Source organism: Parasteatoda tepidariorum, chromosome 2, assembly GCF_982258835.1.
Source record: "Parasteatoda tepidariorum strain Cologne lab strain chromosome 2, Ptep-v5.0, whole genome shotgun sequence".
Classification (NCBI taxonomy): Eukaryota; Metazoa; Arthropoda; class Arachnida; order Araneae; family Theridiidae; genus Parasteatoda; species Parasteatoda tepidariorum.
This window is the reverse complement of record NC_141756.1, coordinates 124,574,469-124,594,947: the sequence shown is the minus strand read 5'-3', so window position 1 is coordinate 124,594,947 and position 20,479 is coordinate 124,574,469. Positions and strand designations below refer to the sequence as shown.

Sequence of the window (20,479 nt, the reverse complement as noted above, 5' to 3'; positions counted from 1 at the left end):
TAAGACTAACATGCCCAGCATGGCATGTAAAAATTTTAAGATTTTTCAAGCTCTTTGCATATAGCTGTTATTTACCAAAAATTATAATCATGAATATAAGATATAGAACAATTTCAGTCAGGAAAAAAATTAAAATCTTACGTTTTTCATTATAAAATGAAAAGTGTGATGCATGTCTGGAAATAAAGCTCTATGACGTTCTTTTTTGCAAGAAATAGTGACAAAACATATACATAAGATTTTCTTATCCACAGTTTTTTCCATTTAAACAATTTGGATTGATTTGCTGATAATGGTTGTGGAACTAGCTGACTGTACCAAACAATCTAATTTGTTTTAATGCTAGGAACGCAAAGCATAATGAAATTCATTGTCCATTTACTGAGATTTATGTTGAAAGTGGGAAGTCAAATTATTGTATGGTCAGAAGGTGTGTTAAAAAACATTTGACGAAAAACTAAAGAAGCAAGGAGTGGCCTTCAGTTGTCAGTGATGATTTAATAAGTCACATTGATATGAGAGAATGGAATTAGAGAGAAAAGATATTTTAAACCGTCAACTTTTTCTGATGAATAAGCTGGAATTGCATAAACAGTTTTGCATGAAATTACTTCCAGGTAGGTACTTAAATTACCATAAGTTGTGTACCAATTGCGGGCCAAAAGTGCCTACAGATGTCCACAAAATTAAAAGACTTAAGGTTTTGATATTTTTTACCTGATAGAGACATAGAGACATAGTTCAGAAATTTGTCTAACCGACACATTCTTTGAGGAAGATATAAGTACGTTTTTTGCAATGATGAAGCACAACGTAGAAAAAAGTTCAAGATATGTCTTTTTATATAAGAATAAAGATTAACTGATAAAAGAAAAAAAAATCTTAAGACATAAGGTCATCAGATTTTTTTCATAAAAAATATTATTGGATGAAATAAAAAAAAAATTTTCAGAAGTTTTTGATGGGTCCGGTGAGCTAGGTTAACCTAATGAGCTAGTTTTGTGTCTTATCTCTATCCTTGAAGTGATAAATTTTTTCTTTAACAGCACTAACAGCAAATTAAGTAAACTAAAGCTCAGCAGCAAAGTAACGAGACAAACAAGTCACTCAGAAAGCACAAGAATAAAACAAAAAATTACCTTGACATTTAACAACTGATCTTCCTAAATACATAGAGTCCAAGCAAATGCAACATTTAGAATTTCTCATGCACATAACCTCACAGAAACGATGTGGTATTTTATGCTTCATTCCTTGAGGGTGGACAATTCCTTCACTATTTTCATTAGAATCACAGTTAGAGTCAGACTTGGAACTCGACCAGTAAGCGAGTGATTGCAGTGTGCATAGTTCGTGAATTTGGTGTAGCAGAGGCATCAACTTTTGCAGCCATTGATTCTGATAAATTGCTTACTGGAAAAGAATTTGGAAGTAAAACATTTTAACACAAAATTTCACAATGGAGGAAATTATATAATATCTAGAAGAATGTCGTGAACTTAAAATCAATCATGTTTCATGCTAGTCATCACTCATAATTTAATCTGTGTAATCATATAATCTCATTAATCCAACTTGCAATATAGGACCTCCATTATGGTCTTCCATCTCACCCATTACAGATAATCCAAAATATTAAAGTGTGCCTTTAAAATTTAAATTTTTATAATGCATTTTAAAAGAAAATGTCTAAATTAAAAAAGATCTTAAAGCACTTAAAATTTTACAAAAAATCTTAAAATTATCACTTAAAATTAAGAAATTTTGCACTTAAAATTTAAAATGCACCGTGGAAAAAAAAGATAGCTTCTTTTTACTGGTTTTTACTTTACTTGGGTGCTCCAAATTAATGATTCAAACATCTTTACATATGTTATAAGCTATGTTTAACATAAAAACAAAATTAAGAAGTGTGAGCAATAAACAACTAATATCTAATAACAGAGAAATATATTAATAACTCAGTAAAGAAGATATACTGATTAATAACTGAGTTAACTAATGCCTAATAACTAAGAAATAAACTAAGTTAATTAATAACCATAGAAAGTTTTTAGCTAAAATCCAATTTTAATGAGAAAGATTTCAGGGTGCTTTCGATTTAATTTTTATAAAAGATTATTACAAAATTTATAATATTTAGAAAAGATATTTTTTCAGTTAAAACATATTTTTATAAAGACAAATACAATTGAGAGTATTTCTACAGACACATGACAATAACAATTAAAAAAAACATCTCTCACTAGGTTAACTAGATTATTTTTTATAAACAAGCTGATTTTTCAATTTTTACAATATTGGGTTGGATGGTCTATCACATGATTGTATCTTCACAACATAACCCATTGTATCATTGTGGCAATTATAATCATCCTAAACTAAAAAGTCAAATTAAAAAAAAATTTTAATTTAATATACGTTCTTTACTTAAATAAGTAAAAATTTCATCCTAACGAGAGAAAAAACTTATGTTGGGTAACCTCTGTCATGAATTTAACATTCACCATCACTTGCTCAAAACATAAATTATTCTGCAAAAAACTTTGTTCTGCAAACAATTTTGAGCACACTTTGTGCTTCATAGATATGTTTGAACACCCTATATATAATCTCGTGCATTATTATGCTTGCAATTCATAAGACATATAGATGCTTGCAATTCATAAGACAGATAAATGCTTGCAGTTCATAAGACATATAGATGTTTGCAATTCATAAGACATAAGATTATAGATGCTAACAAATTTACAAAAGATTGTGGCATTTACAAAAGAATTTCTAACTGCAAATTCTTTTCCCCAAAAACATGTAGTTAAAGAAAGGAAACTTTATAAAAAAAATTTTACAGGTTAAGTTAAAATACAAAAAAGCAATAAATATTTTAACAAAACAAAATTAGGGAACTTTTTACATTTACAAATCTTGTGATAAATATAAGGAATTTTCAGAGCATATTTTTTCACTATAAGCGTTTCATTAGTGAAATTATACAAGGAATTTCATTTTTTTAATACATTTCCCATTCTAATAAGAAATGTTTGTCATAGTATCATTTTTAAAATAAAATTTATTACTTTTTGGTCAGCCGGGCACAAGGAAATTCAAAATTTTTTGTTTTGCTTTTTTTATTCTATTTAATTTCTATCTGTTTGAAAAATTAAATAAAATAAAATAAAAAGTTGACAGAGGTCTATTTTTTGGTGACTTTTTACTTGCACCTGAGCAACTGAAAAGTATCCAAACTTTAAAATAAAAATTTTGAATTAAAATTAAAACAATGTTATCAATACATAATTAATTTTAAAAATTATTACTTAAATACATTTTAAATGGTGAAAAATTTACTTGCAGTTAACTTATTTTGTGCAAAATATTTTTTTTGCTTTCTAAAAGAATTTTGCTAAATATGAAGAAAAAAAATTCTTTGAGAGAAATTTAATACTTTTAAAAAAATAGGGAGATATCTAAATTTTTTAAGCAATACCATTAAATATAAAAAGTCTCTTTAAGGAATAATGAGAGTTACAAACCATGTAATAATGGCAAAATAGATACAGATCAAATAAAATATACTCAAATCTTCACATACTCCCAGCAAACACATTAGGTCGTTAACTTTGCGGCCCGTTGTCGGTGATATCGGCAACTGTCGGTCATCGGACCGTCTTATATCGGCATTTTATTGGCATGGTATTGGTTGTATCAGATTCGGTTCAATGCAAGACTTCTTATAAAGTGTCGATAACGTATTTCAGATAACAATATTTCAGCGGAATTAATATAATTGGGCCGATATCAAATAACGATATCTTATTTGTATCCATGCTCACGGAATCGGTGATTTTACTATTAACCGATATTTAAAAGCTGGATATATGATGGGATACATGAAATCAAAGCAAAAATTTAAAAAATTTTAGTATTAAAAATAAATATTATTAAATTAAATATATATTTATGCTAAATTGCCTCGTATTTTTTATTTTTTTATAAAACAAAGTTTTTCTATAAAACTCATTCAAATTAAGCTAATTTGCTAGCACAAAAGTTATTAACTATTATGCCTAATAATTCATTGTTTTATGTATTTTCATCACAGAATTTTGCTTTTATGTGATGGTTAGTCTATTTCATTGAATTTAGTTGAAATTTAGTAGAAATATTAGTTTATTTCAGTAAAAAAATTAAATTAAAACTGCCAGTTATTACTACAGAACAAGTTTATAATCTTCAATTGTGCCCAAAGAGGCTTTCTCATAAACAAAAAATAACGAATTTAATTATAGAAAATCCTGGGTATTTATCCGTATCGAATTTTCAATAATTAATAACAAAAGAAAAGCATGGCGTGGTAAATTTTACTTTGGAATGAAGCTTCATATAATAGTAGAAAATTTTAAGAATATTAACTCCTAAAATTAATTGCGTATGCAAGCCGGACAAGTTATGAAAACAATATGCTTGAAAATTCAGGAGCGCTTTATTTTGGTGTTAAATTTAAGCGTACTTGTCGTGCTGTGGCTTAGTGGTTAAGAACCTGAATAACGATAGGTCGTCCCGGATTCGAATGCAGCAGCTAATTGTTAGGTATTCTAGATATTTTCGAATTATTTATTATTTTTATTCATAAACAGCATTATTTTACGTATTACTTTACGTTTAATTCGAATTTATTAACAATATTTAAATGAAAAATAATAGTTGGCAATAATTTATAGCAATTTTCTTAACTCTTTTTAATTAAGATTTTGCTTTAAAATAATGTTAGTTTAAAGCTAAATTAATTCCTTTTATTTATTATATTTTTTCACTTATTACATATTACCTGATATTTAAATTACAGTAATAATTTAATCTTTCACTAAAATGACATTAGTTTAATTTGCAATTTTTATAAACAGTGGTTATAAAAATTTGAAAATTATATTTTGAAATGATTTCTTTAAAATGCATTGGTTTCGAACAAGCTTGTCTTGTGACTTCTTTTTTTATACACAGTCGAAAAACAGTCTTTCTTTTAGTAAATTTTTATTATATTTTTCTTATTACATTATTTTACGGATTTCAATCAGTTCAGCGTTAATTCAGCTACTGAACATATAAATATTTTTTTTGCTGTTCTTCTGTTTTTTGCGCAGTGCCAACTGGTAAGAAGAACTTTATTTTATAAACCTTTTCTTTTTCTTTTTTTTTGCTGAAAGCGAAAACTTTTTTTGTTCCTTTTTTTTGCTGAAAAAGAAATTTTTTTATTATAATTTAGAAATTAAAACTTTACTTTATGAAATGCATAAAAAATTTTTTGTGTTAAACAGATTAAATGGTAATTTAAAGGTCTCTTCTAAAAGGATGCGGATATGCGCGGTTTAGCGCCATTGCGGCGCTTACTATGACTTTTTTTAAAAATTTCATTTTTATCGATATGCGGCGCTTGAGACGAAAAATACGGTAACCAAGAAAAGTTTTAGCTGTGTAATAATTCAGCTTCAGCTACATTCAAAGTATTGCATCCCCATTGGGCAAAAATAGACATATCACATAACATAACACATTGCATTGTTATTACAATAAATATGTACTTACAGGAATGATTATCCATTGCTTATTACCAGCCAACATCTGCTCACGAGAGATTCCAACAGATTCTTGTTCTAACTTGCAATCATGTGATACTGGTTTATTATGTATAATATCAGCGCCAGCACTGATATATAATCTGTCTTCTGCTTGCAAAAAAACATATTCACGACCAGTCTACAACAAAATTTTCCCTTTTAGAAAAGTCAAATATTATATTTTATGTAAAAATGTAGGTTCAGAAAAATTCAAGCTTACATTAAACTTTTAACTAAGTAAGAACTTTTATTTTTCTTAGAAATTTGCAAGAATCAGTCTGAGCAACATCATTCATTTTTTTTAAAACCATTTTTTTTTAATTCATTTCAATTTTATACAAGAGAAAGATTTTGAATATTCACTAAACAAAATGAAAAAAAAATTATGAGCAACATATAAACTAAAAATGTTGATTTAATTCTCAGTTCTAAATTCTTTGTGAATAATTACTTGAGACAGGATAGCTTTAGAAAAAATGCAAATTGAAGGGGGGGGGGGAGTAAAAAAGAATTTTTTTTTTTAAAAAAAGAGTTTTCTTCCTGAGTTTCATATAATTTATTCACAGCCTTTTCGGGTGCAAAGTTCACTTTTTGTACCCTGAACTTGCAATGTCATTCTGGAAGTAAGACACATACAGAATTTTGAAAAATCTGTGATGCTCCGAATAAAAGTGTAACCTATTCTATAAGATAAATACAAACATAAGAAAGTAACATGACAGTCATGTCTCATTTAAACTCTTTAAACAAACAGAACATCAAGAGTTCATCAGAAAAACGAACATAATTAATAAAGAGTGAAATAGAAAAAATTGACTTATGTTCATAGAGTTTCATATTGTTTTTATGTGTAAATTTATTTTATTAAAAACGTATCAATACAAAAAATCTTTGTGTCATTTTACTTATTTATCCGATACATACAAAACCCACCCTTTAATATTTAGAATTTGGGTTTGATTTATACATGGATCCAAGCTATACTGCAGAAAGTACATAATTTACAAGTTATCACTTAAATCTTATAAAAATCAAGTATACAAACCATTCCAGCATTAACAGTTTTCCAGCATTAACACTTTTCACAAACTGAAAAATAACTACATCGATTTTAGGGTGTTTTACAGTAGGAAGTGGCTGATTTTCTTCTTTTAATTAGGTCCCATAATGCCCATAATTGATAAATATCAGGTTCCCACTCCTGTAAAAAAAAAATTAATAATCAGTAAAATTAAAAAAAATTACAATATTATTTGAAATTTTAAAATAACAATTTGAAAGATTTGCAAGCTATAAAATTTGTAACTTCTAAATGAATATTATTACAGGGAAATGAGGACAAAATACCATTAGTTTTTTAGCTTAAGTACAATAAAATGCATTTTTTCCAACTAAATCCTTATTTTCTATGAAAATCTAACTTGAATATTTTTTTCCCAGTAAAATAAATAGCTTATTGGTTTTTTTTTTTTTTTTTTTGCTTTATTACTTTTGAAAACTATACTTAAATAACTTATTGAAAAAAATCAGCATTAATGCTAGGAAAATTTAAAATTTTGTTTTAAAAAAGTAAAACATTGCTCAAAAAAAATTTATTAATTAAAAAAAAATAAAAAAACGTGTAACACAAATTTCAAATTATTCAAATAATATCCTTCTTTTACCATTAAAAAATTTTAAACAACATATCTAACATTTTAACAAAATATATATCGAAATTCATGATGCTCACAATTATAGTTTTCATACAAACCCGCTAAAGTTACAAAAGCAAATTAGCATTAGTTTGATTTAAATTCTATTTACAATAAGAATAAAAAAAAGGCTTCTGTAACAGATACTGCTAATGGCCAATATTTAAATAATTTTTGATAAATAAAAATTCAAAAAATTTGTGTTTTTAAGCCTCTATTTTCAAAAACATATTCAATTATATTTCGAAAACATAATACTGTTTAATTAAATTTAAAATATATCAAGATAGAAAAGAGTAAACTGGTAACCAATAAATTTTATTTTTAGCTTTTTTTCGGAATAATAAAATATCCATTATTACCATTACTCTAGATAAGGAAGCATATTCTTATCAGCCTATTTTTACGTAAAATAATATTAAGTCTACTTATAAAAAAATAATTAAGATCTATAAGAACTTTGAAATCCGTATTAAGTTGTGAGAATTTAATGGAAACTTTTCCTTTTGATAGTAAAGAATTATATATTATTATGGGAAGCTAAAAGCAATAAAATGTATAAATGTGATAGGGAATATTATAAATGTGAGATTTCCAAAATGTATTTTCTCTAGTTTAATTTTATTAGTACTTTTCTTTATGCACAAGAGGTTTCATATATTTAAAGATGTTTCTAGTGATAAATTAAAATAACAATGATTTAGCAATTTAAAAAAGGATGTTTACTTTTAAGAAAGATCGATACTTTATAATTAAAAATGTTTTTATATTGTTATTTTTAACTGCATGCATACTGCATACTCTATAAAAAAATGGAATATAATAATAGTGCATAAGATTTTTCGAAACATTATCTTATAAGTTAGAAATGGTGAGTTAAAAGTTTTTCTAGAAGGGAAAGAATATATTATTTGTTTTTTTATTCCAGATCCTTCCCTCTTAATAAAATTACAAAGCAATGGTTTCATAAAATCCTAAATCAAACACACAAAAAAGAAACTTAATAAAAATAATTACATTATTAAAGTCCACTTACCATAGATATTAGAAGGGAAACATTTTTCATCACATCAGCAGACCTATAAAAATAAAAAGCATGCTTTGTTTGTTATTTATACAATTCCAAATATGAATTTTTAATCTGATTAATAAAACAGAGTAATATATTAAATGCCTTCTTTCAATCCTGTATTTAAAGCTCCATATTAAAACGGATTTTGCATTAAATTACAATGTATTTATAGTTATGTATATATAGTAAACGCTGTATAAGCAAAAAAACATCACTTCGTTATTGAAAAAATAATCAATTTTAAGCACCAAAAACAAATTAATGCAGAGGGAAACTATCACGATTTCTATTATTATATGACTGTAAATATTTATCAAAACACAGATATTATTTTCAGTCAAAAATAATAATATAATCAGAATTGATAAATGAATTAAATATTAATTTTTAAAAAAGTGACTAAAGAAACTGAATCAAAATGTGAAAGAAAAAGAAGTTATTTTCTAATTTTTTGGCAATTCGAAAATAAAATATTTTCAAAAAAATATAGATAAAAGCAAGGGAGAAAAAATATACTACAGTGATTTAATTATTCTCAAGTAACCAATTAGTATTAATTACCTCACAAGTAGATAATGATGCCGGACAGCTTATTTTCATTTAAAAACTTATCATGCCATATTTTAATAAAAAATAAATTTAAAAAAATAGTTAAAAATGGAAATACCAATTTCAAAGCAAAATATTTAATATAAGTTTGGGATTTTGGAATAATACTTTTAATTAATATTTTCTGAAATATTAATTTTGAATAAATCAATAGTGGATCTTCTCATGGGAAGTTTATAGAAAAAATAAAATCACAGTATACACTGCACCACAATCACGCAAAACATTGTGATAATTTAACTTTTAAATATAGATAGGTCACAGCATCTCTACAGAAAGAAAATTACTATACTATTTTTCAGAAAATGCAATTTTCAGAATTAGTCATAAATTTATTACAGCAACTTATACAGGCTAATCAGTAATAATACAAAAAAAAAATTTTACTGTAGTTTTATCATTTTATTTATTTAACCAACGATAAAATAAAAAATGTGTCATTTATGCATTATATCATCAATAAAAAGAACCATTTGTTAATCAATTTTAAGAGAATAGAAAACATTTTAAAATAAAGTACAGTTTAATAAAAATTAAAAACTTGAGTCGTACTTTGAGGCTAGTTTGAGATAACTATAAGGATTAAAATGAGACCAATGTATAAGGTAATTTTACACAGACTAAAATACTGATATATACCCTGAGATTACTGTTCCAACAGTAAAATTTCCTTCATCTCCAATTTTAATTAAATTAATTAATACCATAAATTACAGTAAGTATTAGGCAATTATTTATTATTATGTTCGAAATATCAATTACCCATAATCCCAACCAAGACTACACATCAGTAAGGCACCAAACACACTCCAAATTGCAAAGGCACCTTTTTCCCATGTCATAGCAAGAGCTCCTCCATCAGGAGTCCATTTCAAATTTGATACGGCTCCAGCAGCTGTTTCAGCATCTATTTATATACATTAGAAACCTTTCATTAAAGCAAACAAACAGAACCAATAAAGGTGCGAAAAACTTAAATTACAGATAATAAGAATGATTAGTTTACCAGGAAAGTCTTTGCTGGATAATACTAATTAATGTGTGGATTGTAGAGCACCTGTTAAATCGTCAATGCAGAAAATGATCCCTTGAGCACTGAAATTGTATTAAAAAAACATAATTAAGAAAAGCATAGTTTAAAAAAATTTTAAATAACAAATAATTAAGAAGTATGAATAATCACATTGTTATAAGAATTGTAATATAATGGTTGAGTATTTTCAAAATCTCAACAAGTCCATAAAATAGAATTTTCAGGATAATATGCTTCTAAGGGAAACAACGATCAAAACAAACACTATTTAATAAAAAAATTAACTACAATCTTTAGGTAAAAATAGTTTAATGACATTTAATTAAATAAAGGAATTCGAGATAAAGTATTCGATGATTAAGTGATGATGATTACTTAGATTTTCCATGAACTGGGAAATGAAAGGAACGACAATTCAAGCATACATTAAAGATCAAATTTATTTATTTTTCTGTCAATTAATTTATTCCCTTTTAAACAAAAAACAAATATTTGTACAAGGAAAAAAACTGTCACAGATTTGCATAATAATATCATTTCTATTCATTTGTTTAGAACTAGAAATAGCCTTTAATCTAATTTTCTAACAAGATATTCAAGTAAAATTTTTATAAGATTGTAATTCCTTTTATTCAAATAAAACAATTTAAGTCATAACAGAGAATATATTTTGTTTTTTCAGGATCTTTTAATAAATAATAGATCTCGCAAAACCATCATATCAGTATAAAATGGAACTGGTTTATGCAAAAACCTGCTTTCTTTGCAACCACTACATGTCTATGACTGAAGAGTACCTCAGTATATGCTTTAATATTCTCAAAAATTTTCTATTTTATGGCACTGACAATTCCTTTGAATATTGTTTTAATTTTTCTTTACTATATTGTCCTGCTTGTCATACAATAATTGACAGATTACAGGCAAAGGTTAAAAAAACAATTGATATATTAAAAAAAACTGGCAATAATATAATTTTACTCTTGCAAAAGATTAAAAGAAACAGCCATACAAAGGCTCACATATTTCATTCTCACAAAGAAATTTATGAGAAAAGTTACAACAGTTATTTCAAATTTCAAAAGAAAAATCATTAATAACTCTGAACTTAATAATAAATAAACTTAGCAATTAAAATACAAAACACTATCGATAGTGCAGATAATTAAAAAAAAATTAGACATACTTTGTTTGCCCATAAGCAATGAGTCGAAACCTATGATTCACAGCTGTACAAGTAGCATTCTGAACATCATTAGCAAAGATTCCAAAAACTTGCTGCAAGAAATGCAAAATAGTTACTAAGAAAAAAAACTAAACTCTTATCATAAATAATAATTGCTGGAAAAAATCTACTTAAAACCATATCATATTTTAAAAATAATTAGATAAAAAAAGCTTGATATTGATAACAAATTTAAAAACTCAAAACAATAAAAATTTTCTTGAATTTATAAAAACGTGTGATTGAATGAATATCATAAATAAAAGCATATTCTTCGACTACTTCAGAATTTCCGTATTTTATGTCTTTTGTTTTTTATTCTCAAAAGTTTTATAAATATTCTATTTTAAACACTTCTGTTTTAATTCACTGCCACTGAAAAAAATATTCTACACAAGTCAAAAATGTTGGGGGTTTAATAAAGGCATTCAATTGATAAAACCTCTTTAAGCTATATTGTTTTTATCATTAGTTATTTGAATATATGTACATCAGAAAAAACTACATTAAAGTTTTACATAAATTGAATAAAACTACAAGTTTTGCTTATTTACTCTAGTTTCCTAAAACAGAAATGCACAAAACTATGATATATGTCACAGCACAAATTATGCTTCACATAAATTGTAATATAAATTACAATTTAAGTATACAATTTATTCACATTTCTTTGTAACATTTCTTCTTTCTTGTAAACAATTTCGGTTTCATTAAGTAAGCATGCATACATAATTTTATATATAACTAATTAAGACTTCTTTTTGAGAATTCAGGGTGCAAGAAAGAAAATTATTGGTCATTAAAAATAATGGTAATGGTTTAATTAATGAGAGTCGTTTATATTTGGCAATACTCACAAAACATTTGCAACTGTCAAAAGTTCTGTTATAATACATTAGATATAATTTTGCTCCAGGAAAGAGCTATGAACTTTCAAAACTTAAAATTAACATATAAATATAAGGTGAAGAAAATATTTTTTCTTACTTAATACTATCAAAACATTTTATACAATAAATTTTTATGTGTACATAAACTTTTAATAATTTACACAACAAAAAGGAATCATTACATACTTGAGGCTCAATGTAGTAGCAGTAATAAAACAGGCTTGACCATTTGATAGTACAACTCAAAACCCTCCCATCATGGAAGAATATTCCGTATTTTTTATATAAATTTGTGCATCATGAAATTTGGATCCCTAAATGGAGGATGGAAAAATTAAAGTAAGATTTATGGTATATATTCATAACAAAACATTAAAAAATTAATAAAATGCAAAAAATTTAATAAGTAACTAATTAAAAAAACGATAAGATCTCAATTTTCAGTGTAAAAATTTGAACAATGTTTACACAAAAAAATTAAACATTAACATGATTTATATTGTTTTAATTAAACACATACATGAATTTTAAAACTGTGGTAAGCAAGTAGTTATAGCTCGTAAAATGACATCGTCAAATGGTAAGGAACTTAAAGGTGCTACACATTATACAAAAGGTGGAGAAACGAAGGCCTCCATGAGTTTCTTGTGTGACTCTTTTATTAATTGATATTTTATTATATAGATTATAACAATTTGAAAATTAATAGAAATAAATAATGTGCTACCATCTGTTGAGCATGACATGAATTAGTTGTGGTGTAGTTCTAGCAATTTTTCAGTCTGAAATTATTGTGGCATACTTTCCAATTTGCCAACAACAGAAAATCTTTTTGGCCACGGCTCTAAAATACACTAACACTGTGATGTTCTGAGTGACAGGCAGTAACTATTTTCCTAACTAATAGCAACTCCCATGTTGGTGGTATGTATTTATCTGTATATGCTTGTAGCAATATACACAAACATACGTAGCTATTTATTAAAAGATTATTTTTTACTGTAAATTATATTTCAAGAAAAGACTTAATATTTTTTGCATGATTTCTATGTAAAGTGATAAACTAAACTAAAACTATAATAATTTCAAAAAAAAGTCGCATTCAATTTCAAAATATGTGCTTATCAACTCATGACATCAACTCTTTTACCTATGCCTAATTTAAATGTGGCCTCTCACAGTAAAAATGTTCCCTTTCTTTGCACTATACTATTGCAAATAAATAAAATAAAACCTTGATTGAACAACTTTTTTAAATGACTGACAACAGAAGTTGGATAAAAGTGGAAGAAAAAGTATGACATTCATCACAGAAAAAAAAGAATTTAAAAATTTAATATTATTAACATTTTGTTCCATGTCAAAGCAATGTTTGCACAGCACAGCATGAAAATTATGAATGAAAAGCCAAACTTTTCATATGCTATATAGTATTTGCTAATCAAATAAATAAAAAATTATAAACATTCATTCTTTTAAATAAAAAAAAGTTACAAAATTTTAAAACAGTAATTAAAATTGTGGTACCATTTATCTTTGTATTCGTACCTGTGTCACATTATTGGGAAGTAAACTCTATCCCTGGAGCAACAACGACTCTTTTCATCATTTACACTAAAATAATTGCTTTTTGTTGAAAATACCAACTGTTAACTCTTTAGATAAAGTCTTTAACTTTGATCAAGTGTTTTTTTATTGCCTCTCTGCTATGATTTCATCATTTTTAATAAAGGTTAAGAGAAATATTAAGTTTCATTTAACTTAGTATCCACACTATTTGTTTTTCAAATTAATCTGCTCATTAATCACTTTCTGCTTAATAAAAACATTGAAGTTTATTTGAAAAAATACATAATAAACAAAGAATATAATTAAATGGATTTATTCAACAGTATTTAAAATTAACTAATTGATAATCAAACATATACAACCATACAAAAATACTTAAAATTGTTACTATTAAGAGAGAAACTTCTACAAGATAAAAACTTCATTTCCTTATTATTTTATTTCCTTACCATTTTACTTCCTTACTATTTTCTTCCTTATTATTTTATTTCTTTAAATTTTAATATTCCTGCATTTTAGAATAAAATTTAGAATACTGACATCTTTTAACCATGCCGAATTTGAGGTATACTGTAACTTTTAAATTTCTAGGATTTTTACTGTAATTTATTTTGCTATATAAGATTTGGTAGATTAATTTTAGTTTTTAAAGAAATCATATCAGAAGTCTTAATTTATAAATCAAAGTAAATTTATAAGGGAACGAGTGACATTTCCAAATTGATTTAAAAATCATTAATTTAATTATTTCAAATCATTTTGTTACAAAAATTGGAAATCCTCATATTACTCAATTAAAAATTTTTTCTATATGAGGTACAAAATTTGAGAAACTTTTTACCTGTAGACTCTAAACTAACTTAGTTTGATTTACAACCAGTTTGCTTTTCTGTGTTAAGAACTGTTTTCCTTGAATATAATTCAATAAAACTGAACTTGGCAAGAAATTTTTTACGAATTACATAGTCACCAAAGTCACCAATGAGTAAAAATGAAATTATGCTGTACTTTTTCAATAAATTTTCACTTATTTTAATTATTGTTTTGCAAATATCTAACTAAATAAATATTAATAATTGATAACAAAATATTGTACAAAAGCATTAAAGCGAAATAAAAGAAATATATTACTTGCTATCCAACTGCTCATATGGAGATTTCAAAGAATCTTCAATATCAACTCGATAAAACATCAGATAGTTGAGGCTAGTCTGAAAAAGAATAAGCAGTTAGTAATATTAAAAATTAACTACTAAAAAAACAACAGAGATGTTTTTTATAACCAACATAAGGTGACACACAAGTGTGTTGCAAAGAAATTTGAGCTGTGTTATAAAAATTATTGAAATTTCATATTATAATTCACCAGTTTACAATAATTTTCGTAAAACTTTAAGAAATAAACTTTCAGATAACATCTAAAATGTTCAAGAATTTATTACATAAAAATGTTACCGTTTTAAAACTGGTAGAGTTCTCTCAAGGAATAAAAAAAGCAGGATGCTTCCTCATAGAAAAGGTCATTTTGAGTTTGCAAAGGGTACTAAATTATCATACAGATTTATCAAAATGGGACGGAAAAAAAACTTCATCAAATCTACAATATATAATGTATATAAATTAATAATATAATATATATAGTTAATAATATAATATATATAAATTAATAATATAATATATATAATTAATAATATAATATATATAAATTAATAATATAATATATATAATTAATAATATAATATATATAAATTAATAATATAATATATATAATTAATAATATAATATATATAAATTAATAATAGCTGCACATAAATTCTTTTCGAAAGAAGTGAACTAAAATTATTTATTGATAGACATGAAAGCTATAACTTAAAATCTATAAATGAGATCTATAATTTAAACAGAAAATTATGAGAAAACTAAAATTTAAATGTGAATTTTGGAAAAAGTGTACTTACTTTTAAAAAAAATAACTTTAATATTCAAAGTCATTTAAAAAATTTATTAACATACCCCCCCCCCCCAAAAAAAAACTTAATTTAAAAATTTAACTAGTTGAGAACAATTCTAACAAAATAAATATTTGTATAAACAAATAATTTTACCATTGTGTAATTATTATTTAAACAGTGAATTACTTTTTTAAAAAATGTTTTTCAAAGGCAGGGCAAACCACCGTTTGAAAAACACTTAGGAAGAACTCTGAAACTCGTACAGTTAATACTGGTAATCTTTAAAAAATGAGGCTGTGAGGTATTTAGATATTTATCAATTATTCATGAATCAACTATTACCAACTGTTCATGAAAATTATTTCAATGCAATAATAATCATCAGTTATTTTTTTTAATTGCCAATTTCTTTGAATTATGTGAATAGTATAGTTAAATATGGATAAAAGAATTAACAATTTCAATGAAAATACTTAATTTTGTTATCCTTTTAATATTCTATCTGATTTATTACATTATAATGACATTTTTTTTAAATGATAACTTAAAATTTCATTGTGAAAAAATTTACTTTAAGTTTAAATTAACTTAAATTTAAACTAATAAACTAATTAATTTAAGTTAAACTGATTTAACTTAAATTTAGTTTGAATTAACTTAAATTTACTTAAAGGTGGATACACTAAATCAGAAGGAAACTCCAGGATAAAACTAGAAATAAGTATCTAAGCTATATAAGCTGCTGAGAGCATTTTTGGAAGAAATGAATGACTTGGAAGTAATAATCAGTAAAATCTCAGTTCAAAGTGAAATTGAGTAAATTCTTCTTTCAATAATTCTTTAAAAAATTAAGATCTGTATGAAAATATTTAAGAAATAGTCGAAAGAATCTCCAAAGAATCTGAATACTAAAAAAAATAATTAAAGTTTTTAAAAGATCTAAACATGATTCAGATTTAAAACTTAATCCAAAATTAGAACAGAAATCATTTTATATAATATGAAATTATGAAAAAGATTTTTAAAAAAATAGGTAAACTCTTACAGAAACTTTTTTTTACTCTGACAACAAAAACATTATGCAGTAGACCTATATGGAAACAATACTAAGAATTTATTCGATTTAAAAATTAAAGTTTTAAAAAATCTGAGGCTTATAACTATACTGCTTAAGAGCCCTTATTATATTACTTTATTACTGAAAGTCTAGAAACTTTATCTTTCAATAGTTCTGACTGCAAGAGTCAATTAAAAGAATGAGCAAGCAAATCAAAAAATGTAAAAGAGTAGAAGCTCGAACATAAACTTATTTCTACTAAACAAGTGAGATTGTGCAAAGGACCAATATGGAAACAATACTAAGGATTATTTTGATATAAAAAATTAAAGCCTTAGAAAATCTGAGGCTTAAAATTATATTGCCCAAAAGACCTATCATTTTTCCACCTTGAAACTTGTGCTTCAAATGTTCTGACTGTAAGAGCAATTAAAACGAAGAATAAACAAATAAAAAAAATGGGGAACAGTTAAATTTATAAAAGACTTATTTTTACTACAAAAACAAGAAATATTTTGCAGTGGACCTATATGGAAACAATATTATTGATTAGAATGATGTAAACATTAAAGATTTAGAAAACGGAGACTTGTAATTAGATTTCCTAAATGCCTAGCTTTCACTAGAAACTTATCGTTAATTTGCTCTGACTTCAAGAGTAAATTAAAAGAAGAACCAAAAAGTTTTTTAAAAGAATTGAAACTAACAGTAACTTGTTTTTACCTTAACAACAAGAAAAATTGGGCAGTGCATCCAAATTACATCAAATTATACTAAGGATTAATTTGATGTCAACTGTAAAGCTCTCGAAAATTTGAGACTAGCATGTATAATGTCTAATTGCCTTTCTTTCTCTTAGAAAGTTATCTTTCAATTGTTTTGATTGCAAGAGTCAACTAAAACAATGAGCTAACCAATAAATAAAGGATTTTAAACTGTAAGAGAAGCTTATTTTTACTATAAAAACAATAAACATTGAGCCGTAAACCAAAATGGAAACAATACTGAGGATTAGATTGATGCAAAAATTAATGCTTTGGAAAATCTATGGCTTATAATTATAATGCCTAAATGTCTTTCTTTTACGAAGAAACTTCTACTAAGAGCTTATCTTTCAATTGTTCCTATTGCAAGAATCAATTAAAAGAATGAACAAACTAATCAAAAAATGGAAAAGAGTTGAAAATCTAACAAACTTATTTTTATTCCTAAACTCATTCCTATTATTTCTAATTCTATTTTAGTTTTTACATTATCAAAACCAAACTGATTTGCATCAGAATTAAGGACTGTTTTATTTTCAAGAGAAACCGTTCATCATCAAGTTCCCAGTTTCTTTCCAAAACATAAGAATTACTGAAACAACATTTTATACAATCACAAAAAGACAACCTATAATAAAAGATATGTTAAAATGATAAAAGTTTCAGCTACAATTAAAACTATTGATATAATTGATCATACTTACGATATAAATGGTTGTAAATTTTCAGGAATCAAAACTAACAGCGGCTTCCTTGAAATTGTCAGGAGTAGATTACTTCTTCGATATATTAAATTGATAAAATCTACCAAAAGAGAAATGTTCATATGTGAAAAAATAAACACCAAATCAAAGACAAAAAATTTTCAAAAGTAGTAAATCTATATTCAAGTTTATCAGGATATGTTTAATTAGGATGATTTCACAAGGAAGGCTATTAACCTCAACTAAGTTGACATTAAAAATTAACCATAAACAAAATCTTGCCTTCTTATTATAAACAGGATTTTTGTTTATTTTTCAGGCTCAGCCAAAAGAAAACTAAGATAAAATGTGAAAAAATAAATAAATAAAATAAAAAATAAATACATCAATAAATAAATTGATAAAATAAAACAGGATAAGTTTTGGTACAGTATACGTGTACCAGACGGCTCTTAGAAAGAACAAACGACAAAATAAAAACTTTCTGTACTCGAGTATAATAAAGGCAAATATTTGCAAAAAATAATATATTTATAAATATCAGAAATTAAAACATATAGTTATAATAACATAAAAAATAATGTATAATAAGTATATTTGTTTTAATTTTAGAATAGCTTTGCTCAGAACAAGTCTGAATAGTTTAGAGTTCAATTTTATTTGTTAAGTACTGAACAAGTAAAGTTTGAGACAGTTTTATGGTACTGACACCTTAAAAAAAAACCAGTTTCAATTTTTAATATTCCATCATACTAATGTATATTTAAAATTAGTAACAACCATAATCAACTAATTTTGAAGTAATGTTTCAATGATTTTGTAATGACAAAGACAGGTTTCTACCAGTATCAAGAAAACACACACACTACCCTTTAAAAAAGTAATATAGATTAAAAAATATTTAATAATAAAATAAATTAATATAGCATACTTAAAAAAAATTTATTTAAAAAAATTTGAATTTTTTTAAGCGTGCTGATTATTGAATAGTTTAGAGGTTAAAGTGTACAACCTAGTTTAGCGACAAATTTTGTTCTGCTAAATAAAATCAATTTTTACACTATTACAGAAACTATCCTAATATATTGATATAATATGGACATTATTCTGGTAAGTCGTATTTTCTTTTCAACTTTCTGAATTTCAACATTTGTTTCTAAGATTCAAACCTTTTTTTTCTTTTTTTTTGTGTCATTCATGTTTTCGCTATTTTTTTATCATGAATAGACCAATTGATTCCACCTTCAATGAAAGTGAGTACTAGAAAAATTTCTAAAGATCCTAGTTTTTTAAAAGAACTAAAAATAATTCAGACTTAAAACATGATTTAAAATCAGAAGATTTAAAATCAGTGACTTTGTAAAATAACGAAGAAAATAAAATTTAAAAAAGAGATAAAAGGAAATAAAATAAAAATAATTCATGCTGATAAAGCTGTACAATTCACAGTACAGATTCAATTTCTTTTAAAAAATTATACTAATGAAGAAATAAAATTAAAATGTTTGAAAATCATAATAAAAAATGAGCGCAATAAATCTCCCTCAGTCGAAAAAATTGAACCTCTATTAATAATAATCCTAGAAATAACCTATTTTTCGTACCAAATTATATCAAAGGAATTTAGTAATTGTAATTCTAGATTTGAAAAAGAAAAAATGGAAACAAAAGATTAAATTTCTTGAGTTCTAATGACTTTCAACAGCAAGGTCAAATGGTGGAGTACACAAGTATGTGAATACCTGGGCCAAATGTTTCTAGTGCATGCTTTTAAAAAAAGGATTACAATAATGTGGAGGAGGCAAAAAAAAAACTTTTTTATTCATTGTTTGAATTCTTATTTTAAATTAAATTTTATGTATTCCAAGCCAAAATTTCTTCAATTTTCTTAAATATAAAAGTACTTAAATTTAAAGACTGAAAACTTCGCGAAATTTGTATTCATAATCGATTATTTAAAACGAGTGTTAATTTAAAGAAAAAATAAATATACTAAAAAATTTAATCATACCAGAAAATATAGTATGAATCTAAGATTTTATATTAAAAAATAAATACTAGAATTACACGACATTTTAAAAATTTGCTGAAATAAAATTTGAAAAAAAAAAAAAAAAAGAATTTATTAGTGTTTTAAATCTATATTTAAAAAAATAACATTATGCAAGAGCTTTAAGCCTACATACCACACTTCCATAGTCAATCATCGAGTTTTCATTTTTTCAAATAAACATTTCTTGTTCGTAGGAGAGTCTAAATTAATCAAAAATTTGCAATATAAGGATTTCATGTTCA

General features: G+C 25.1%; 1 protein-coding gene and 1 long non-coding RNA gene across 4 annotated transcripts in view; both read right to left on the bottom strand.

The window, feature by feature from the left end:
- The window catches only part of LOC147816160 (citron Rho-interacting kinase-like), a 31,407-nt gene extending 20,095 nt beyond the window's left edge, over nucleotides 1–11,312 (bottom strand). For 2 of the 3 annotated variants that reach the window (XM_087158280.1, XM_087158278.1), the window contains exons 1-7: nucleotides 11,210–11,312; nucleotides 9,997–10,085; nucleotides 9,753–9,897; nucleotides 8,346–8,388; nucleotides 6,661–6,816; nucleotides 5,584–5,754; nucleotides 1,140–1,413 (exon numbers count right to left, since the gene is read on the bottom strand). Coding sequence is in view for 2 of the 3 variants with exons in the window: in XM_087158278.1 (XP_087014404.1) it covers nucleotides 1,140–1,377 (238 nt within the window). In the remaining variant the exon portion in view is untranslated. Of the gene's footprint in view, nucleotides 1–1,139; nucleotides 1,414–5,583; nucleotides 5,755–6,660; nucleotides 6,817–8,345; nucleotides 8,389–9,752; nucleotides 9,968–9,996; nucleotides 10,086–11,209 lie in introns of those variants that run through there. The other variant, XM_087158279.1, reaches the window with a different exon arrangement.
- Nucleotides 11,313–14,837: 3,525 nt separating this feature from the next.
- On the bottom strand, nucleotides 14,838–20,437 carry LOC147816159 (uncharacterized). The gene is made up of 3 exons (XR_015431811.1): nucleotides 20,371–20,437; nucleotides 18,185–18,284; nucleotides 14,838–14,918 (listed from the first exon to the last, which is right to left on the bottom strand). It is a non-coding gene; the product is annotated as an uncharacterized LOC147816159 (long non-coding RNA).
- Between the last annotated feature and the right edge of the window lie 42 nt (nucleotides 20,438–20,479).